We start from the raw sequence: 23,691 nt of genomic DNA, 5'->3' as shown, positions 1-23,691 counted from the left end.
TACTGTTGAGGGGGATGACTCATCAGGGGAGGGCAGCAGCAGCCAAGTTCATGGCACTGTGGCTGGCTCTGTTGCACAGGAGGGCCGGAAAAAGAGTGGGAGAGCGATAGTGATAGGGGATTCAATTGTAAGGGGAATAGATAGGCGTTTCTGCGGCCGCAACTGAGACTCCAGGATGGTATGTTGCCTCCCTGGTGCAAGGGTCAAGGATGTCTCGGAGCGGGTGCAGGACATTCTAAAAAGGGAGGGAGAACAGTCAGTTGTCGTGGTGCACATTGGTACCAACGACATAGGTAAAAAAAAGGGATGAGGTCCTATGAAACGAATTTAAGGAGCTAGGAGCTAAATTAAAAAATAGGACCTTAAAAGTAGTAATCTCGGGATTGCTACCAGTGCCACGTGCTAGTCAGAGTAGGAAATCGCAGGATAGCGCAGATGAATACGTGGCTTGAGCAGTGGTGCAGCAGGGAGGGATTCAAATTCCTGGGGCATTGGAACCGGTTCTGGGGGAGGTGGGACCAGTACAAACCGGGCGGTCTGCACCTGGGCAGGACCGGAACCAATGTCAGAGGGGGAGTGTTTGCTAGTGCTGTTGGGGAGGATTTAAACTAATATGGCAGGGGGATGGGAACCAATGCAGGGAGACAGAGGGAAACAAAAAGGAGACAAAAGAAAAAGACAGAAAGGAGATGAGGAAAAGTGGAGGGCAGAGAAACCCAAAGCAAAGAACAAAAAGGGCCACTGTACAGCAAAATTCTAAAAGGACAAAGGGTGTTAAAAAAACAAGCCTGAAGGCTTTGTGTCTTAATGCAAGGAGTATCCGTAATAAGGTGGATAAATTAACTGTGCAAATAGATGTTAACAAATATGATGTGATTGGGATTACAGAGATGTGGCTCCAGGAGGATCAGGGCTGGGAACTCAACATCCAGGGGTATTCAACATTCAGGAAGGATAGAATAAAAGGAAAAGGAGGTGGGGTAGCATTGCTGGTTAGGAGGAGATTAATGCAATAGTTAGGAAGGACATTAGCTTGTATGATGTGGAATCGATATGGGTAGAGCTGCAGAACACCAAAGGGCAAAAAACGTTAGTGGGAGTTGTGTACAGACCTCCAAACAGTAGTAGTTATGTTGGGGAGGGCATCCAACAGGAAATTAGGGGTGCATGCAATAAAGGTGCAGCAGTTATCATGGGTGACTTTAAAATGCATATAGATTGGGCTAACTAAACTGGAAGCAATACGGTGGAGGAAGATTTTCTGGAGTGCATAAGGGATGGTTTTCTAGACCAATATGTCGAGGAACCAACTAGGGGGGGGGGCCATCTTAGACTGGTGTTGTGTAATGAGAGAGGATTAATTAGCAATCTCGTTGTGCGAGGCCCCTTGAGGAAGAGTGACCATAATATGGTGGAATTCTACATTAGGATGGAGAATGAAACAGTTAATTCAGAGACCATGGTCCAGAACTTAAAGAAGGGTAACTTTGAAGGTATGAGGCGTGAATTGGCTAGGATAGATTGGCGAATGATACTTAAGGAGTTGACTGTGGATGGGCAATGGCAGACATTTAGAGACCGCATGGATGAACTACAACAATTGTACATTTCTGTCTGGCGTAAAAATAAAAAAGGGAAGGTGGCTCAACCGTGGCTATCAAGGGAAATCAGGGATCGTATCAAAGCCAAGGAAGTGGCATACAAATTGGCCAGAAATAGCAGCAAACCCGGGGACTGGGAGAAATTTAGAACTCAGCAGAGGAGGCCAAAGGGTTTGATTAGGGTAGGGAAAATGGAGTACGAGAAGAAGCTTGCAGGGAACATTAAGACGGATTGCAAAAGTTTCTATAGATATGTAAAGAGAAAAAGGTTAGTAAAAACAAACGTTGGTCCCCTGCAGTCAGAATCAGGGGAAGTCATAACGGGGAACAAAGAAATGGCGGATCAATTGAACAAGTACTTTGGTTCGGTATTCACTAAGGAGGACACAAACAACCTTCCGGATATAAAAGGGGTCAGAGGGTCTAGTAAGGAGGAGGAGCTGAGGGAAATCCTTATTAGTCGGGAAATTGTGTTGGGGAAATTGATGGGATTGAAGGCCGATAAATCCCCAGAGCCTGATGTACTGCATCCCAGAGTACTTAAGGAGGTGGCCTTGGAAATAGCGGATGCATTGACAGTCATTTTCCAACATTCCATTGACTCTGGATCAGTTCCTATGGAGTGGAGGGTAGCCAATGTAACCCCACTTTTTAAAAAAGGAGGGAGAGAGAAAACAGGGAATTATAGACCAGTCAGCCTGACATCGGTAGTGGGTAAAATGATGGAATCAATTATTAAGGATGTCATAGCAGCGCATTTGGAAAGAGATGACATGATAGGTCCAAGTCAGCATGGATTTGTGAAAGGGAAATCATGCTTGACAAATCTTCTGGAATTTTTTGAGGATGTTTCCAGTAGAATGGACAAGGGAGAACAAGTTGATGTGGTATATTTGGACTTTCAGAAGGCTTTCGACAAGGTCCCACACAAGAGATTAATGTGCAAAGTTAAAGCACATGGGATTGGGGGTAGTGTGCTGACGTCGATTGAGAACTGGTTGTCAGACAGGAAGCAAAGAGTAGGAGTAAATGGGTACTTTTCAGAATGGCAGGCAGTGACTAGTGGGGTACCGCAAGGTTCTGTGCTGTAGCCCCAGCTGTTTACACTGTACATTAATGATTTAGACGAGGGGATTAAATGTAGTATCTCCAAATTTGCGGATGACACTAAGTTGGGTGGCAGTGTGAGCTGCGAGGAGGATGCTATGAGGCTACAGAGCGACTTGGATAGGTTAGGTGAGTGGGCAAATGCATGGCAGATGAAGTATAATGTGGATAAATGTGAGGTTATCCACTTTGGTGGTAAAAACAGAGAGACAGACTATTATCTGAATGGTGACAGATTAGGAAAAGGGAAGATGCAACGAGACCTGGGTGTCAGGGTACATCAGTCATTGAAGGTTGGTATGCAGGTACAGCAGGCGGTTAAGAAAGCAAATGGCATGTTGGCCTTCATAGCGAGGGGATTTGAGTACAGGGGCAGGGAGGTGTTGCTGCAGTTGTACAGGGCCTTGGTGAGGCCACACCTGGAGTATTGTGTACAGTTTTGGTCTCCTAACCTGAGGAATGACATTCTTGCTATTGAGGGAGTGCAGCAAAGGTTCACCGGACTGATTTCCGGGATGGCGGGACTGACCTATCAAGAAAGACTGGATCAACTGGGCTTGTATTCACTGGAGTTCAGAAGAATGAGAGGGGACCTCATAGAAACGATTAAAATTCTGATGGGTTTAGACAGGTTAGATGCAGGAAGAATGTTCCCAATGTTGGGGAAGTCCAGAACCAGGGGTCACAGTCTAAGGATAAGGGGTAAGCCATTTTGGACCGAGATGAGGAGAAACTTCTTCACCCAGAGAGTGGTGAATCTGTGGAATTCTCTACCACAGAAAGTTGTTGAGGCCAATTCACTAAATATATTCAAAAAGGAGTTAGATGAAGTCTTGCTACTAGGGGGATCAAGGGGTATGGCGAGAAATCAGGAATGGGGTACTGAAGTTGCATGTTCAGCCATGAACTCATTGAATGGCGGTGCAGGCTAGGAGGGCCGAATGGCCTACTCCTGAACCTATTTTCTATGTTTCTATGTTTCTGTGATTGGCTTGCGCCCGTGTCCAACTCCATTAACACCGGGAGTCCATTTAGTTCAACATTCAGCCTTAGTGGGGGACAACTCGTGGTGAATGTGTGCACCCCATATACCTTTGCCTCCTCGGTCCGAGGCTCTGGTTCGTCGTGACCCTGCATGGATCTGTCTTCCTCTGCAACATGGTGGTTTGCAGGTTTAGCAGGATTTGCAGCTCGCCTGTACATATGTTGGAGGTGTTCCATTGTTCCACAGCCTTTGCAAACGTACCCTTTGAATTGGCACGAATGGAAATGATGATCACCCCCACAGCGCTAACAAGGTGTTAATGACCTTGCATTCATCACCCTTGATGGTGGACTCTGAGACATCTGCGGATGTGCAGTCGCAGGCATGTGTGACCTGCCCTGTACGTTACGATTCGAAAACATTACTTTGTTCACGTACTTGTAGTAGCACTTGTGTGCTGAGAGGTTTGCTTTGTATTGTCACTGGTGGCAATGAAAGCCTGGGCTGTCGATATGGCCTGACTCAAGGTTGGGGTCTCTACAGTCAAAAGTTTGCGAAGTATGGTTTCGTGGCCAATGTCAAGTACGAAAAAGTCTCTGAGCATGTGCTCCAAATGTCCTTCAAATTCGCAGTGTCCTGCAAGATGTCTTAGCTCGACGACATAACTCGCAACCTCCTGGCCTTCAGACCTTTTGTAGGTGGAGAACCGGTACCTCGCCATAGAAACATAGAAAATAGGTGCAGGAGTAGGCCATCCGGCCCTTCGATCCTGCAGCACCATTCAATAAGATCATGGCTGATCATTCCTTCAGTCCCCCTTTCCTGCTTTCTCTCCATACCCCTTGATCCCCTTAACCGTAAGGGCCATATCTAACTCCCTCTTGAATATATCCAATGAACTGGCATCAACAACTCCCTGCAGCAGGGAATTCCACAGATCAACAACTCTCTGAGTGAAGAAGTTTCTCCTCATCTCAGTCCTAAATGGCTTACCCCTTATCCTAAGACTATGTCCCCTGGTTCTGGACTTCCCCAACATCGAGAACATTCTTCCCGCATCTAACCTGTCCAGTCCCGTCAGAATCTTATATGTTTATATGAGATCCCCTCTCATCCTTCTAAACGCCAGTGAATAAAGGCCCAGTTGATCCAGTCTCTCCTCATATGACAGCCCAGCCAGCCCTGGAATCAGTCTGGTGAACCTTCGCTGCACTCCCTCAATAGCAAGAACGTCCTTCCTCAGACTAGGAGACCAAAACTGAACACAATATTCCAGGTGAGGCCTCACTAAGGCCCTGTACAACTGCAGTAAGACCTCCCTGCTCCTATATTCAAATTCCCTAGCTATGAAGGCCAACATACCATTTGCCTTCTTTACCGCCTGCTGTACTTGCATGCCCACTTTCAGTGACTGATGAACCATGACACCCAGGTCTCATTGCACCTCCCCTTTTTCTAGTCTGCCGCCATTCAGATAATATTCTGCCTTTGTGTTTTTGCCCCCAAAATGGATAACCTCACATTTATCCACATTATACTGCATCTGCCATGTATTTGCCCCACTCACCTAATCTGTCCAAGTCACCCTGCAGCCCCTTAGCGTCCTCCTCACAGCTCACACCACCACCTAGTTTAGTGTCATCCGCAAACTTGGAGATATTACACTCTATTCCTTCATCCAAATCGTTAATGTATATTGCAAAGAGCTGGAGTCCCAGCACTGAGCCCTGCAGCACTCCACTAGTCACTGCCTGCCATTCTGAAAAGGACCCGTTTATCCCGACTCTCTGCTTCCTGTCTGCCAACCAGTTCTCTATCCATGTCAGTACATTACCCCCAATACCATGCGCTCCGATTGTGTACACCAATCTCCCGTGCGGGACCCTGTCAAAAGCCTTTTGAAAGTCCAAATACACCACATCCACTGGTTCTCCCTTGTCCACTCTACTAGTTACATCCTCAAAAAATTCCAGAAGATTCGTCAAGCATGATTTTCCTTTCATAAATCCATGCTGACTCGGTCCAATCCTGTCACTGCTTTCCAAATGGGCTGCTATTTCATCCTTAATGATTGATTCCATCATTTTCCCCACTACTGATGTCAGGCTAACCGGTCTATAATTACCCGCTTTCTCTCCCTCCTTTTTAAAAAAGTGGTGTTACATTAGCTACCCTCCAGTCCATAGGAACTGATCCAGAGTCGATAGATTGTTGAAAAATGATCACCAATGCATCCACTATTTCTAGGGCCACTTCCTTAAGTACTCTGGGATGCAGACTATCAGCTTCCGGGGATTTATCGACATTTAATCCCATCAATTTCCCGAACACAATTTCCCGCCTAATAAGGATATCTTTCAGTTCCTCATTCTCACTGGACCCACTGTTCCCTAGTTATTTGTATCTTCCTTTGTAAAGACAGAACCAAAGTATTGGTTCAAATTGGTCTGCCATTTCTTTGTTCCCCATTATAAATTCACCTGAATCCGACTGCAAGGGACCTACGTTTGCCTTTACTAATCTTTTTCTCTTCACATATTTATAGAAGCTTTTGCAGTCAGTTTTTATGTTCCCTGCAAGTTTCCTCTCATACTCTATTTTCCCCTTCTTAATTAAACCCTTAGTCCTCCTGTCAAATTCTGATTTTTTCCCAGTTCTCAGGTTTATTGTTTTTTCTAGACAATTTATATGCCTCTTCCTTGGTTTTAACACTATCCTTAATTTCCCTCGTTAGCCATGGTTGAGCCACCTTCCCAGTTTTATTTTTACTCCAGACAGGGATGTACAATTGCTGAAATTCATCCATGTGATCTTTAAATGTTTGCCATTGCTTATCCACTGTCAACCCTTTAAGTATCCTCTGCCAGTCTATTCTAGCCAATTCACACCTCATACCGTCGAAGTTACCTTTCCTTAAGTTCAGGACCCTTGTTTCCGAATTAACTTTGTCACTCTCCATCTTAATAAGGAATCCGAATGCTTTCCTTCCGGGTTCAAATGCTCGCAGGCCAGCGTGCACAAATCATCGTACGTTTTCTCCATGGGTTTTGCTGGAGTGAGCAGATTCTTCATGAGGCCATACACGTTGGTGCCCCACAGACGGTGAGGAGGATCGCCCTTAGTTTGGCAGTGCTCTCTTTCTCATCTAGCTCGTTGACCACGAAGTATTGGTCGAGTCACTCCACAAAAGTTTTCCAATCATCTTCCTCCGAGAATTTCTCCAGGATGCCCACTGTTCTCTGCATCTTTGGGTTCGCTATCTGTATCTCGTCGCCAGTTGCTGAGCTCAAAGTAACGTGTGAGCTCAGTCTTTTATTGCAGATCTCCAGAGTGCCTCTCCAACCTGTGAGGCCTCCTTAAATACCTGTGCTCCCAAGGGACTATCCCTCTGATGGCGGTACAGAGTAAATACAAGTTTACATATCTAAGTCTCCTTATCCAAGGATATACTTGCCTTAGAGGGAGTACAACAAAGGTTCACTGGAATTATTCCTGGGATGGGGGTGGGAGGGGGATTGTCCTATGAGGAGAGATTGAGTAGACTAGCCCTATATTCTCAAGAGTTTAGAAGTGAGGCAATCTCAATGAAATGTATAAAATTCTTAAGGAGCTTGTCCTGGTAGATGCTGGGAAGATGTACCTCTGGCTGGGGAGTCTAGAAATAGGGGATGTAGTCTCAGAATAAGGGGTCGGCCATTTAGGACAGTAATGAGGAGAAATTTCTTCACTCAAAGGATTGTGAATTTTTGGAATTCTCAACCCGAGGTCTGTGGATGCTCAGCCATTGAGTATATTCGAGTCAGTGATTGATATATTTTTGGGTATTAAGGGAATTGTGAGTTTTGACGATAAGTGCGGGAAGGTGATGTTGAGGTAGATCAGCCATGATCTTATAGAATGGCGGAGCAGGTTTGAAGGGCCGAATGGTCTACTCCTACTAGTTTTTGTTCTTCACAGTTGTGAATCTTTGGAATTCTCTATCCGACGACTATGGATGCTCAGCCAGTGAGTATATTTAAGAATGAGACCGATAGATTTTTGGGCACTAAGGAAGTCAAGAGATAGGGTGGGAAAGTGGAGTTGAGATAGAAGATCAGCCATGATCCTACTGAATGGCAGAGCAGGCTCGAGGGGCTCTATGGCCTACTCCTCATCCTATTTCTTACATTATGAAGAAATTGGGAAGAGGCGTAGAAACCTATTTAAAAGCTTTGGTTGGGGTTTCTCCTCACATTTGGTAGCCTCGAGGGTGATTTTTGGATGCTGGGCAGTTCCACTGTACTTGAAAACCATATGAAGGGGTCAGTGAGCAAAAGCAGTGATGTGACCTGCTGAGAGCCATGGTTGCTATTTTGTCCCCGACGACTTTTTCGTAGATTTTCCCCAAGGATCCAGTGGGTGGTCACAGCAAACTACATAAGTTGAACAATATAGTCCTTTTATTACGAAGAAAATGTTACATATTCAGTGTCTGCATACAGAGTCATAAATAAAATCACCCACGAACATGGATGCACATTTGAAACAATAAAATCAAAAGGAAAAGTACAACATAAAAGTCGAAGGATAGAAGTGCAGAAATATTAGAAACACAGACTGCCTCCCTTCGATCCTAAAACACACAAATTCTATTAGTCAACTTGAATGCAGACCATAATTGGACAAAAACCAACAATATTTACAATGTTTCATGAAGAACAGATCGATAGCATTGCCTCTGCAGAATACTGACCGGAAAAACTGCTTTAGAAAAGCAACAAGTATTTTACAGGTCACCAACTGCTCTGGAACATGAGGCTGCCTTTTTTTGTATAGACAAGCGCTTCTGTGAAGTAAAATACATGTGTGGTGTTTTTTTCCCCCCCAGCAGTTTTAAAAGCATTATGTTCTTTGTCATCAGCCATTCAGATGGGTGGGCAGTTCATCATGTTGAGGTACAGGCAAGCTGACAAAGAAAGATCAATCAGAAAAGTGATCTCCAGTGATCACAACCAGTTTATTTATTTCTCTCGTTTCTTGTGTTACCAGTAGCTGAAGAACTCTGCTTTGATGCAAAACAGTCAACCAGCCCCGGATTTAAAGGGGACTGCAGCATTCGTGCTTTCACACTGGTCGTCCGTTCCTTCCCAGTTCAGTCCCATGCTAACAGCGACTCCTACAGTGCAGTACCTGCTGCCTTTTGAACGGAGCTTTAGAATTCTTTCTGGTGTGGAAAGACCTGGTCACAAACTTGTAATTCAATGCTGATGGCGGGGGGGGGGGGGGGAATATTCCATTAGACATCAAAAATTCAACTATTTCTTAAGCAGATGGTGAACAGTTTAACTTAAGGCACTACAAACACAGCGGGGCGTGGAAACAACTCCCTGAAGTGGAGTGAACCGCTTTGTATTCCCCTCCTTCGACTACAAAGCTTTTACACACACACACTGGACATGCTTCAATCTCAACAGACCTTCAATCACTGAATAAACCCACTTAGCTCTTTGCAATTCTCTTCACAGTTTATATCCGTAAATCCTGCAGGAGCTGATTTTCTTCAGTTCTTCCACCCCTCCCCCCATTATACATAGACCAAAGAAAATCATAACTTCGGCACTCCATTTAACCTAAATAAATGGGTTGCCGTAGCAGATAGCTGGATTTACAGTATTAACTGCAGCACAGGTAGACTGCATATCAGGGCGTCTTCAGGACATTCACCTTCCAACATTGTGTTGGAAATAACAGGTAGTCTCTGGCTACCCCTAAAGTTACTATATACAAGTTTCACTTCCTCGGGCTCTGTTGGACTCTTCATTGATAGCAACACTACATCCTTGACTGATAGGAGACGTCTCCTTCAAATGGGTTCAGGTTACAGACCCTTGATCTTTCAGCTTTTTATGCCAAGGAGAATGTACAAATGTGCCTAGTCTCTCTTCACAAAACAGCCAAATGACCGAGGTAGCAGCAATGCTTTTGATCCTCCTGTTGAAATTTTTTTTTTTTTTTTTTCCCCTTCCCAAGTCAAAACATCCGATTGCATTGTGGAGATTACACCTCCAATAAGCACCAGTATACAACTGCCTTGTTCATTAGCTAGATGTCATTTTAAGTTAACTTAGGAGCACCTGTGCTTTCTTTCTCTTGCTATTATACCACAGAATCATGATGTGAATGCCACGCATTATACAAAGTAAAAGCAGCTGATCGCTCCCATAGGCACGGATCCTAACAGTCTGCAAACACTACAACTGTTCTCTTCAAATACCCGTATGTTCAGACTGGGGCTGCCCACAATTCGATCACAAGCACATGCTGGGGTGCAAGGTGAACTTGGGACACGAATGGGAACATCAACAGTGGACTATAAACTGCTGGCAGAGAGGGTAAAAATAACACAAAACATACGTTAAGAGACAACAGTGACGCGAATTAATATGATGCTAACTTTTGAGATAGAAACTTCTGGGAACCAAAAGCATCTGTGTTTCTCCGACCGTTAATGCAAATTCGCAGGAGTCCCGGCAACATTCGGGGACTCCATCAGACAGACACTTTGCAACGATATCCTGGGCTCAGATTTAAAGGTTACCCCCCCTCCCTAAAATATACTTCGGAGTTCTGAAAGCCTGACTTCTGTGTCATCAGAAGCTTTGATGGGATTAAGTGCTCAATTTTTAATCATTGTTCTTAAGCATACACCATCGGGACTCTTAAGTTACACAGCCCTTGTGTACAATCCAACGGTAAATTGCTTTTTAAAACAATAATCACCTAGACTGCTCCATATACTTGACTTCCATTGAGCCGTAGACTAGGAATGACTCTACATATAAAAGAAATACACAGAGAACTAGCCATAATGTCTTCGTTACCGATGGCAGGTGAGATTGGGACAGGCTGATGTCCCCTACCAATGAGCCAAGCCCAAGGCAGGCAAGCAGTACAAATTTAGAGCTCACACAATTATCTCAGCAGCACTGTCTGCCAGCTTTGGACACAGCCCTCTCTCAACAAGGCAGTTTTCAGACAGAAATAAATCTTCAGCTGATGATAGGTTGCATCACTGGGTTCTCTTCAAACCGTGTAAATCCGAACACAGGCCGACGTTGCAACACCTTTTCCTCTTGTTTTTGGGGAGTGGGGGAAATTGCAGCCAGCAGTCACAAGGTCGTGATTAAAAAGTTAATTAATTTGGTCGTAATATCAGCATTGGCTTTAAAACAGACCAGGCTCCTGTCTGTACACGATATGCAGACGTAGTTATATGTTTACAGCTTTAAAAATATAGACAGTCCCAGTTGAATACAAAACATAGGTCCAAGCTAGTCTCTGTTTATTACCCAGAAAATTCCATACAGGCAGAGTTTGAATCCGTTCGAGCAGGTCCAAAGAGAGTTCAACAATCTCTTCAGCTGCCAATCATCTCAGACAATTCGAGCAACAAGTCATCCTCATCCTTTCCGGGGTCCAGATCGATTTCCGCCTCCAGTTTTTCATCCGAGAATTCTTTCATCAGTTCGTCAAAGTCGTCCTCATCTGGTACAGACTTGGATGTAACGGAACTCAGCCTCCGAGTTTTAGCAGGCAGTCGGGGAGGGGAGAAACTCTCTCTCTCTGTCTGCGACACACTCGGCGGCTTGCTTTGCTCAGCAAGACTAACCCTGAGAAGAGAGGAATAAAGTCAGCTGCCAGAGAATTGTTTATTTCTTTTTGAAACCATCAAAGGTCATTTTTTTCCGCTCTTCTAAATGCTTTAAACTAAAAGTATTGGCACTGCAACAGAGGCTATTTTTGCCACACAACCTATGCAGAGAGAGATTAATTCCCCCACCTGCCAGAAGCTGATAAATTCTGCTGTACAGCATCCAGCACCTTGCCCAGGTAGCCATTCTTCCTGTTTGACCCTTGACATGTTACAAAGGAAATGAACTACGGTATCATTCTGGTGAATCTGTGCTGCATCTCCTCCATCGCTGTGCCTCAGTGGGTAGCACTCTCGCCTCTGAGTCAGAAGGTTGTGGGATCAAGTCCCACTCCAGAGACTTGAGCACAAACATTTAGGGCTGACACTCCAGTGCGATGCTGAGGGGGTGCTGCACTGTCAGAGGTGCCGTCTTCCGGATGAGGCGTCAAACCGAAGCCCCGTCTGCTCTCTCAGGTGGACGTAAAAGATTCCCATGGCATTATTTCGAACAGCAGGGGTTATCCCCGGTGTCCTGGCCAATATTCATCCCTCAATCAACATCACTAAAACAGATTACCTGGTCATTATCACGATACTGTTTGTGGGAGCTTGCTGTGTGCAAATTGGCTGCCGTGTTCCCTACATTACAACAGTGACTACACTTCAAAAGTACTTCATTGTCTGTAAAGCGCTTTGGGACGTCCTGAGGTTGTGAAAAGCGCTATAGAAATGCAAGTCTTTCCTTTCTCCCCCCGCTCCCCCATCCCAAGGCCAATATATCATTCTCGAGGTGCTGTGCCCAAAACTGAATGCAGTGCTTCAGATGGGGTCTGACCAAGACTTTGTACAACTGAAGCATCACTTCCTCCCCTTTATATTCCAGCCCCCTTACATTCGCTTAACCTTTTAAAATTTCTTTTTATACCTGTACGCTAGCTTTGTGATTTGACACCCAAACCTTTTTCAACCTCCCCTGCTCCTAGTCTCTTGCCAGTAAGAAAACATTCAGATGTCTTTTTTCGGATCCAAAATGGATGACTACCACGTGCCCACATTGAACTCCAGCTTAGCCCACTCAATGGGCCCAAGTTTCCACATGATTTGCGCCTGATATTTAGGAGCAACTGGTGTAGAACAGACTATCTTAGAAATCGCAATTCTCCACATTTTTTTTCTGCAGTTCTAGTGAGGTAGAACAGTTCTATTTTAGAACAGAATTTTTTCTTCAAAAGGGGGCGTGTCCGGCCACTGACGCCTGATTTTAAAGTTTCCACAGTGAAAACGTACTCCAAACTAAAGTAGAATGGCGCAAGTGAAGATTTTTGTAGAACTGATAAAACCTGTTCTACACATTAAAAAATCAGGCGCAGGTTACAAATTAGGCGTCCAGAACGAGGTGGGGGGGGGGAGTGGAGGGAAGTCATTAAATTCTACAATCAATCCTTATTTATACTTCTACAAATATTATACAAATAAATCCAACCTGAATAAACATTTGTAAGCAAAGAAAAGATTAAATAAACCATCTTCCTACCTGTGTGAAAGTGCTTCAGCCATCGTTCGAAGGAAACCGCCGTTTGTTGCCGCGCAGGGGAGGGAGGGGAAGGAGACAGCGGCTTGTTGCCGTGCAGGGGAGGGAGGGGAAGGAGACAGCGGCTTGTTGCCGTGCAAGGGAGGGAGGGGAAGGAGACAGCGGCTTGTTGCCGCGCAGGGGAGGGAGGGGAAGGAGACAGCGGCTTGTTGCCGTGCAAGGGAGGGAGGGGAAGGAGACAGCGGCTTGTTGCCGCGCAGGGGAGGGAGGGGAAGGAGACAGCGGCTTGTTGCCGCGCAGGGGAGGGAGGGGAAGGAGACAAGACGTTTGTTGCCGCGGAGGGGAGGGAGGGGAAGGGAAGGAGACAGTGAGAAGGGTAGCCTCAGTGCTGATGGCAATGTGATTTTATTAAAAAATGTTCAAAATTTAAACAGCTACAAAAAACTACAAAAATGGCCGAGTGCCAATGTTTCCTTCACACTGAGCATGCGCGAACGCTCCAACGCGCACACGCAGCGTTGCCGGCAGGAAAAATACTAATTTAAATAGTACCCGCCCCCTCCCACTTACAAAATCAGCGCGAGTGTAGGCTCCGTCCCCCTGGGCGCCGCGCCAAACAGACAAGGAGCTGCAAAGCGCTCGAGAATAGCGTGTTTTTTTTTCTGGCGCCGTTTTAGGCGTGAAAAACGGGCGCACAGCTCGGAGGGGCGCCTGTTTTTTATCGTGTGGAAACTTCGGCCCAATCTGTCTATGTCCCTTTGTAACTTCCTGCTCCCATCTACATAACTGTTAAGTGCATTTCACTGTATTTCTCTCTCCACCCCCCCCCACCCCGGCCCCCAATTGTATAGCTCTACTCTCGCTGTTTAATAGAAGAGCCCATTAATGTGAGTTCTTCCCCACCTCATCATTTTTCCACTGCCTTCAATTCTAGTCATGTTTGCAAGTTCCCAAATTGGATTGGAATCCACTCAGGTACTATCACACACCAGGAGTGAGCCTGGACACAGTCCAAGAATGTGTTTTGTAGAACTGCGAAACCATGCAAGATTTTTTTAATACCGAACAAAAAGTTTAGAAACTATCTACGCAAGACAATGAAATTGAGACCTCACCTTTCCATGGATCTTTCTGACACCTGCAAAGACGAAGAGGTTACCTCTTTTTGCTGGAGTGGCGACGGTGTAGACTGGAAAGTAAAATGTTTAAAAGGTTACACACAGTATGCCTGTAACACTCCACCCGTCAGACAGAACAGACATTTACTGCGTCAAAGAAAACTGACGGGGAATTAGCTTCTAAGTAATGGCTGGTGGAACGCGACATATAGTGCCTTCAACGTAGTGAAACATCCTATGGCTCTTCATAGGAATGTTATGAAATAAAAAAATGACACCGAACCACATAAGGAGAAATTAGGGCAGGTGACCAAAAGCTTGGTCAAAGAGGTAGGTTTTAAGGAGTGTCTTGAAGGAGGAAAGCGAGGCGGAGAGGTTTAGGCAGTGAATTCCAGCACTTAGGGCCTAGGCAGCAGAAGGCATGACCACTAATGGTTGAGCGATTATAATCTCGGACATCTCGGAAAGGGTGGGGAGGGGGGCTGGAGGAGATGACAGAGATAGGGAGGGGCGAGGCCAATGGAGGCATTTGAAAACAAGGATGAGAATTTTAAAATCGAGATGCAGCTTAATCGGGAGCCAATGTAGGCTAGCGAGCACAGGGGTGATGGGTGAGCGGGTTAGGACATGGGCAGCTGAGTTTTGGATCACCTCTAGTTTACATAGGGCAGAATGTGGGAGGCCAGCCAGGAATGCGTTACAATAGTCAAGTCTCTAAAGACAGATCACACGATAGGAAAAATGGCCAACTATTCTTTCATTCAGGATAACTGCAGTTTGCCACATGGTACAAGGGAAATAAATGGGAACAGTGCAGTTAGGCAAGACACCAGTAAGATGAGGGTTGCAGCACAAGGACTCACTTTGTCACGACATGAAGCAGAGTAGTTAGATAGATCCGACTACTTTGCACCTCAAAACCTGCCAGCTCTGCCACAACTTGTGGCAAATCCCTCTCATTTCCCAGGGTGCACGGGTGGATGATGGGGGTGGTGCAGCCTTGATTGCTTAGTGCACAGATTTGCAAACAGGTGTAGAAAAGAGAGGGGTGGGGGGGAAATACACAAAATCTGAGCCAGCTACCAGGAATGTGAAAGTTAGCTGGGGACAAGCCTCTCCGATTTTCCAACCCCTCCTCCCAAAGTCGAACAGGCACGACTGGTAAATGATATTGCACGAGAGAAATAAAACCAGAATTTCCCTCTCTGCTGCTGCTGTAATGTAGCACACCAGTGCAACGCACCACATGCCGATATGAAAATGTATTCCACGTTGAGATTCGAGATTCTCGGACTTTACAAAAGCTGCTGAGATGCACATTTTTGGTTTTTGATGTCGGGAGAGGGGAGAAAGGTTTTCCAATTGATCAGTTAGTTAGAGCCGTTCTTTAACCTGTCCCGTAAAATAGGAACTGAAATGTGGCTGCACCATGCACAGGAAGGGGTCAACAGCAGAGGTTCTTACTATAATGATCTTCTTTGTGGGTGGCTGCTGTGTCACCTCAGCGGTCACAGCGTTGAGTGGCTTAACTGCCATAATGGTGGAAGGATGGCTGTCGGGGGATTTGCGTTTCTGGTTGAGCCTCACAGGACAAGAGTTCTTCACAACTGATGGTTTCACATTTAATTTGGGTTTCACTGTAAGAGAGATAATGTGAGATTAGATCGGAGTCAGAAAACACATCATTACTGTAACTAACACTGTCCCGTAGTGGGCGACAGACCCACCCAATGCAAACGGGTCATTAGAAACTGGTCTGCAACCAATGCTCCCTATAATTTTTGGGGGGGCGTGCGGCCCCTTTAAGGGGATGCGCAGCCCATCGACAGTAACTTTAACATCGCAAAAGCCGGTCCCAGGCTGTGCGGGACCGGGGAGAGCGGTCCAGCCGCGCAGCTTATATGAAACATCGTCTACAATCTTGCTATGTTCGTTCCAATAATCCATCAATATATTAAAATATAAATGAATCTTTGCAGCCTTACTTTCTGGGGGTAATTGAATATTCCACCTCATTAGCAGGGGCCAGTATCCAGCTCCCAAGCACAGCAAGAGGCTCAACCAGCTTCAGGAGTCCAGTCTCTAGTCTCATTACTGAAGCTTCCCTTCCTTGCTTCAGGCTGATTACCCCCGTACACAGGCTCTAAGCTCCACCAACTTTTCAAGCCACAATCAAAATGACAGACGACTCCAGGTGCGAGTCAGAAAAGTGCAACAAAAAAAGTTTGCAGAAAGCAAGAGAAACAAGCAAAGATCAAATACAAAACAAGAGGAGGGAGCAAAGAGCAAAGGAAGGGATTTGGTGAAGGAAGAAGAGGAAAAGTGAATCATACCAAAAGAAGAAAAACTAAAGGCAAATTTTTTAATGAAAAAGAAAACCGGCATTGGTGAGGCCCTGCATGCTAGATAGCATTTGACTGAGAGTTAGCAAGTAGACACAGTTTAAATGAGACTCATTTGAGAAGCTGTATGATTAGAACATAAGAAATAGGAGCTGGAATAGGTCAATCAGCCCCTCGAGCCTGCTCCGCCATTCAATAAGATCAAGGCTGATCTTCCAGCTCAACTCCACAATATCTTGATTCTCTCAATAACCAAAAATCTATCGATCTCTGTCTTGATTATACTCAACGACTGAGCATCCACAGCCCTCTGGGGTAGAGAATTCCAAAGGTTCACCACCCCGAGTGAAGGAATTTCTCCTCATCAGTCCTAAATGGCCGACCCCTTATTCAGAGACTGTGACCCCTGGTTCTGTGATGGGTTGCTGCGGTATACTAGTGTGTGCAGAGACATCATGGAGCGTCTGCACCTGCATCAGCTCAGTTACCTACTGGCGATTGAGCAGGGAGTAGCTGGGATGTAATTCACCACTGGGGCCAAGAGTTGGGGGCTGATGCTTTTCACTAGTGACAGGTTTGGAAGCACATTGATTCACGTTCAAGTCCCAAAACACATGTATCACAACTAACCACTGTTCAAGCTTCCCATCAACGCCAGACGAGAGGGCTAACATTGGAATTAGGAGCAGGAGTTGGCCTTCCGGCCCCTCGAGCCTGCTCCGCCATTCAATAAGATCATGGCTGACCTTCGACCTCAACACTTTCCTGCCCGATCTCCATATCCCTCGATTCCCCAATAGTCTTAAAATCTATCTATCTCAGTCATGTTTCCCCTGGTTGGAGTGTCTAGAACTAGGGGGCACAGTCTCAGGATAAGCGGTTGGCCTTTTAAGACAGAGATGAGGAGGAATTTCTTCACTCAGAGGGTCGTGAATCTTTGGAATTCTCTGTCCCGGAGGGTTGTGGGTACTGAGTCTTAAGTATATTCAAGGCCGAGATCAATAGGTTTTTGGAGTCTAGGGGAATCAAGGGATATGGAGATCGAGCAGGAAAGTGGAGTTGAGGTCGATGATTTGCCATTGAATGGTGGAGCAGGCTCGAGGGGCCGTATGGCCTACTCCTACTTTCTTATATCAGCATTAATCTCTTATGATCAATAGCATCATTCTTTTTTGAAGTAGGGGTGAGGGGAAGAAGGAAAGATGACACTTTGCACTGTGTGCTAAAATTTAAGCAATAAAAAAAAAGAGCCATATATTTTAACATGGTATAATTAGCAATATATAGTGATTTTAGCAACAAAAATCAGCGCAGGTCACCTCTGCCAACTGCAAAAGGCATGGAGAATCATGCTCAGAATATGCAGAGGCAAGCAAGCATGAGTAAATGAAAATGTAAGCCCAAGACAGATACCTTTCTGAGCAATTGGAGGTTCCACCGCTTCAGGTTTGGCAACGGTCAGCTTCTCTTCCGTCTTAACAGGCAGTTGTTCAGCTATGTGACGGTTATTTGGTGTGAGTTCCGCCGACGCCACAGGCGGCTCATTCTGCTTGGCAGCCTGGATCTCCTGGTTCATTTTGTTGGCCATCACCTCTTCTCCCAGCAGAGCTTGACTCGGCTGCTTTTCAGTTTCCTGCAGCTGTCGAAGGCGTTTTTCCTTCAGTATTTCTTCAAAGCTTTTAACTTGCACCTTCTGCGATCTTGGGCCGTCTTTTCCATTTTCAGGCTGCAAGAAAGTGGATAGAATTACATAGAATAGGCAGTGCAGAAATAGGCCATTCGGTTCAACCAGTCCATTTATGCTCCAGTCGAGCCTCCTCCTGTCTTTCCTCATCTAAATCTAGCAGCATAACCCTCTATTCCCTTTTCCCTCATATGCTTGTCCAGCCTCCCTTTAAATGCATCGATACTATTCGCTTCAACCACTCCCTGTGGCAGCGAGTTCCACATTCTCACCACTCTCTGGGCGAAGAAGTATCTTCTGAATTCCCTATCTGATTTCTCGGTGACTATCTTATATTGATGATCTCTAGTTTTGCTCTTTTCCACAAGTGGAAACGCTCTATCAAAACCGGTTATCATTTTAAAGACCTCTATTAGGTCACCTCTCATACTTCTCTTTTCAAACGAGTCCCATCCTGTTCAATCTTTCCCGATAGGTATAACCTTGAAGTTCTGGTATCATCCTTGTAAATCTTCTCTGCACCCTCTCCAGTGCCTCTATACTCTTTTTATAATAGGGCGACCAGAATTGCACACGGTATTCTAAGTGTGGTCTAACCAAGGTTCGGTACAAGTTTAGCATAACTTTCCTACTTTCCAATTCTATCCCTCTAGAAATAAACCCAAGTGCCTGGTTTACTTCTTTTTAAATGATCTTGTTAACCTGCTTCACTATTTTTTTTTTAGTGATTTGTGTATTTGTACTCCCAGATCCCTTTGCTCCTCTACCCCATTTAGATTCTCATTTTCCAATAGGTAACTTCCTTATTTTTCTTATCAAAATGTAATACCTCATGCAATGTTGCTGTTAAGCTGCCCGACCGCGCAGCGGTCTGGAGGTCCCGTTGCGGGTCGCTTAACGGCTTTTAAATGGAAAAACCATGCATGCGCGGAAATTTGGATGGGCTGCGTAGCCAGTTAAATGGACTGTGTTCCCAAAGACAAAATTAAAGGGAACATTAACCTCACACTTATCTATATTGAAATTCATTTGCCAATTACGTTCAAGGTTCCCAAGCTCTGGAATTCCCTCCCTAAACCTCTCCGCCTCTCTATGCTCCTTCAAGACACTCCTTAAAACCTACCTCTGTGACCACCTGCTCTAATTTCTCTATGTGACTTGGTGCAATTTTTTTGTCTCATAATACTATGAAGCACCTTGAGACGTTGTACTATGTTTAAGGCGCTATATAAATACAAGTTGTTACTTCTCAATTTGTGCTAATGCTCTCTCAAAAGCTTCATCTGCATATACTTTCTCCATTCAGGACAAAACTTGCGGGCAATTTTCTCTGTGGAGTCCAGTCTGTATACAAGAACAAGTGTGGACTGTGCTGAATGCACTGGGTGTTTTGATGAGAGCCTGCTCTTCATTTCTGCTTATTTCACACAAATTATAAAATATTTCCCATAACGTGTCATAGTTTTTATTTCAATTCTGGAGATGAAGAAATAACATTAATGGATGCCCGGTGTTCTCAGGCATTGCACTGACCTTATTCGTCTCCTTTGTGTCTCCTTGGGCAGCAGCGTCCAGTGATTCTACCTCCGTTGATTCTCCATCTGCCTTTTCTGGCTGGACAGCTTCTGCACAAGAGATTACACAAAGTTATAAAATTGCTTCTGAACAGCAAAATAGACAAACATACATGTTGCATAGAAAATAAGTTTTAAAGAGAAAACAACACAGAAATAGACCAGTCTATATTAGGGCTCATCCTTCACAGGAGCATTTATCTAATTACTGCAGTGACTACACTGTAAAGCGCTTTGAGACGTCCGGTGGTCGTGAAAGGCACAATATAAATGCAACTCTTTCTTTCTAATCCCATGTGTCCATTACAACAGTGACTACACTCCAAAAGTACTTCATTGGCTGTAAAATGTTTTGAGACATCTGGCGGTCTCATTTCCCTTTATCCTCTTTACCTTTAACCACGTATCTGACTTGTTGTTAAATGTTGACATGATCTCTGCTTTAACCACTAACTCTGGCCTTCTACAGCCTCACAATCCTGTGTAAAAGAATGTCCTCTGTTCCTTTAATCTCACATCAATGTTTCCTCATTCTACATTACTCAACCACCGGAACCAGCTGGTTTCTCTCTACTGACCCATTCCTTCATAATTTTAAATAACTCTAATCAACTCTCCCTGTAATCTCTGTTCCAAGAAAAACAGCCTCAATTTTTAAGTCTTTTTGTAATTGTATTTCCTCATACCATTCAATATCCCAGTGAACCTGCTCTGTACCCATTCTATCACTGCAACATCTGTGCCAGAGTGTGGAACTCAAAATAGCACACATTCACTTCGAGGTGTCAATAACCTCGGAGCATAGATTTAAAGTAACTGGTAGAAGGATTAGAGGGGAGTTGAGGAAAATTTTCACCTAGAGGGCGGTGGGGGTCTGGAACTCACTGCCTGAAAGGGTGGTAGAGGCAGAAACTCTCATCACATTTTAAAAGGTACTTGGATATGCACCTGAAGTGCCGTAACCTGCAGGGCTACAGGCCAAGTGCTGGAAAGTGGGATTAGGATGGATAACTCTTTTTTGGCTGCCACAGACAAGATGCAGCGAATGGCCCCCTTCTGTGCCGTAAATTTCTATGATTCACGATTATATTTAAATTTTTATACTCTTATATCCCTCGCTGTAAAACTTGGTCATCTATTAGCTTTTTTTATGGCCTTATACACTGAGGTGCTGCTTTTAATGTCTTGTGAACCTGAATCCCCAAATCCCTCTGTACTTCCACATCACCCAACCACCCCCCATTCAAAGTATAATTATGAGTTTTATTTAAACCAAATCCTGCCCCCTTGCTCTTACGGACATTAACATCTGCTAACGTGGACGTCAGCGAGAGACATAAGGCTGTAAGATTATCAAGGCAGCTAACATTTTGATACTTTATACAGTTATACATATGCAAAAGACGAGAGATTCACATTCCTATATGGGGCCAAAAGTCAGAAATCATCTAATTTGTAAAGAATGCCTATGCAATTCTAAATCAGTGGGAGTGTGGGTTGAAATCTAGAGTTGTGAGGGAGGAGTTGCAATAAATTGCAAGACGAATGCTTTTTTCCAATTGTTGCTCTGCCTCTCTGGCCCGGCGATATTTAAAATGGCAACTCTCATCCAAATCTCAACTGCACTACAGATAATTTAAAATTCAGAGACAATCCAGCAGGAAATACAGGCAAATAAAGGAGACATTAGAAATAGCAGCAGGAACCTGGGCTGAAGACAACAGATTTAACTGTCACAGCAGGATGCAGAATGTGTTCCTACCATTGTTGCTTGACTCCAACAGAGAATATAATGGGTTCAAATCCCATGACCATGGATGGTTAGAATCTGGCTACTTAGAATCATAGAATGATACAGCACAGTTAAGAGGGCTATTCGGCCCATTGTACTTGTGCCAACACTTCTGTTTCAATGCTCCAGAGCAGCTCGACTTTAGACACCACCCAAAACTCTGCTGTCCGTATCCTATCTCGCTCCACTCCCCGCCATCTCTGTAAAATCCCCCAACCTTACAACCCTCAGATCTCTGCGCTCCTCCTCATCCCCAATTTCCTTCTCTCCACCATTGGTGGCCATGCCTTCAGCCATCTGCCCGAAGCACTGGAATTCCCTCCCTTACCCTCTCTCTCCCTTTAAATCACTCCTTAAACCTACCTCTTTGACCAAATCCTGTCCTAATATCTCCTTATGTGGATTAATGTCAAATTTTGTCTGATAACACGCCGATGAGGTGCCTTGGGATATCTTGCTATGTTAAAGGCGCTATAGAAATGCAAGTTGTTGTTGTCTTGACTTCCAATATTGATTTCAAATTAGAAACTCAGCAGGAGATATACAGGGCAACTGTTTTAAAACCAATAGCTGGAGTTAAGATTGAAGTTGGGAGAGTGTGCAGTCAGGAAGGTAGCATGTGGTGGAGTGCTTGGCAGGAATAGGCTGGCACCGGCTGAAGAAACACAGGAAAATTGATTTTTGGATGGCAGCTGACACAAAGGTGAGAATTTGGTAGAAAGAATCTTGGTGCTGTAGATCCTTGTCTTATAGAAGAGCCATGGATTTCTGGGGAAGCACGTTTTGTCCTGGATGCAGGTCACCATGTATGCGAGAATGTAGAATCATAGAACAGTACAGCACAGGAGGCGGCTATTCGACCTATCGAGTCTGCGCCGGCTCCTTCAAAGAGCAATCCTGTTAGTCCCACTCCCCCATTCTTTCCCCATATCCCTGCAATTGTTTCTCCTTCAAATAAATACTTGGGAGAAAAATTGCAGGGAGATGGGAAAAGAATGGGGGAGTGGGACTAACTGGATTGCTCTTCGAAGGCTACTATTGAATCTGCATCCACCGCCCAATCAGGCAATGCATTCCAGATCCTAACCACTCGTGTCATGTCGCCTCTGGTTCTTTTGCCAATCATCTTAATTTGCGCCCTCTCATTATTGAACCTTCAGCCATTGGAAACAGTTTTTCTTTATTTACTCTTTCTAAATCCTTCATGATTTTGAACACCTCCATCAAATCTCCTCTTAGCCTTCTCTGCTCCAAGGAGAACAATCCCAGCTTCTCGAGTCTTGCAACGAAACTGTATTCCCTCATCCCTGGAACTATTCTAGCAAATTTACTGCAATATTGTAAATATAACCCGCGATTCTTTATTTGCCTGATGCTTTCATCATGACATAGAAAATAGGTGCAGCAGTAGGCCATTCGGCCCTTCTAGCCTGTACCGCCATTCAATGAGTTCATGGCTGAACATGCAACTTCAGTACCCCCTTCCTGCTTTCTCGCCATACCCCTTGATCCCCCTAGTAGTAAGGACTTCATCTAACTCCCTTTTGAATATATTTAGTGAATTGGCCTCAACAACTTTCTGTGGTAGAGAATTCCACAGGTTCACCACTCTCTGGGTGAAGAAGTTTCTCCTTATCTTGGTCCTAAATGACTTACCCCTTATCCTTAGACTGTGACCCCTGGTTCTGAACTTCCCCAATATCGGGAACATTCTTCCTGCATCTAAACCCGTCAGAATTTTAAACGTTTCTATGAGGTCCCCTCTCATTCTTCTGAACTCCAGAGAATACAAGCCCAGTTGATCCAGTCTTTCTTGATAAGTCAGTCCCACCATCCCGGAAATCAGTCTGGTGAATCTTCGCTGCACTCCCTCAATAGCAAGAATGTCCTTCCTCAAGTTAGGAGACCAAAACTGTACACAATACTCCAGGTGTGGCCGCACCAAGGCCCTGTACAACTGTAGCAACACCTCCCTGCCCCTGTACTCAAATTCTCTCACTATGAAGGCCAACATGACAAACCTAACAGAAAATTCCACATGTAGAGGTAACAGCTTTTAGACTGGATTGCATACATTTATAAAACATGCTTTGACTATAGTCCTTTCAGCGTTAGAAAGATGCTGGGGGAAATAGATTGGTGTTCACAACTCCAACGTCAAATTAGATCCAACATTCTGGGTACCAGCAGAATTTCTTGCAGTACCTAAACAGATTAGAGACCTGAACATACTTTAAACCTCATGACATGGGAGGATGGATGTTTCACCCTTAGAATCCAGAGAC

The 23,691-nt window shown here is 44.8% G+C and overlaps 1 protein-coding gene across 6 annotated transcripts in view; it reads right to left on the bottom strand.

Moving 5' to 3' along the window:
• Positions 1 to 8,132: 8,132 nt before the first annotated feature.
• zc3h11a (zinc finger CCCH-type containing 11A) overlaps positions 8,133 to 23,691 on the bottom strand; it is a 37,681-nt gene continuing 22,122 nt past the window's right edge. For all 6 annotated transcript variants that reach the window (XM_070859207.1, XM_070859205.1, XM_070859210.1 and 3 more), the window contains 5 exons: positions 19,574 to 19,665; positions 17,770 to 18,082; positions 15,479 to 15,651; positions 14,012 to 14,085; positions 8,133 to 11,342 (listed from right to left, as the gene is read on the bottom strand). In XM_070859207.1, coding sequence (XP_070715308.1) covers positions 11,090 to 11,342; positions 14,012 to 14,085; positions 15,479 to 15,651; positions 17,770 to 18,082; positions 19,574 to 19,665 — 905 coding nt within the window. In that variant the 3' untranslated portion in view covers positions 8,133 to 11,089. The remainder of the gene's footprint in view (positions 11,343 to 14,011; positions 14,086 to 15,478; positions 15,652 to 17,769; positions 18,083 to 19,573; positions 19,666 to 23,691) is intronic.

The sequence above is a fragment of the Pristiophorus japonicus genome, chromosome 17 (assembly GCF_044704955.1).
Source record: "Pristiophorus japonicus isolate sPriJap1 chromosome 17, sPriJap1.hap1, whole genome shotgun sequence".
Taxonomy (NCBI): Eukaryota; Metazoa; Chordata; class Chondrichthyes; family Pristiophoridae; genus Pristiophorus; species Pristiophorus japonicus.
This window is presented reverse-complemented; position numbering and strand designations above follow the sequence as displayed.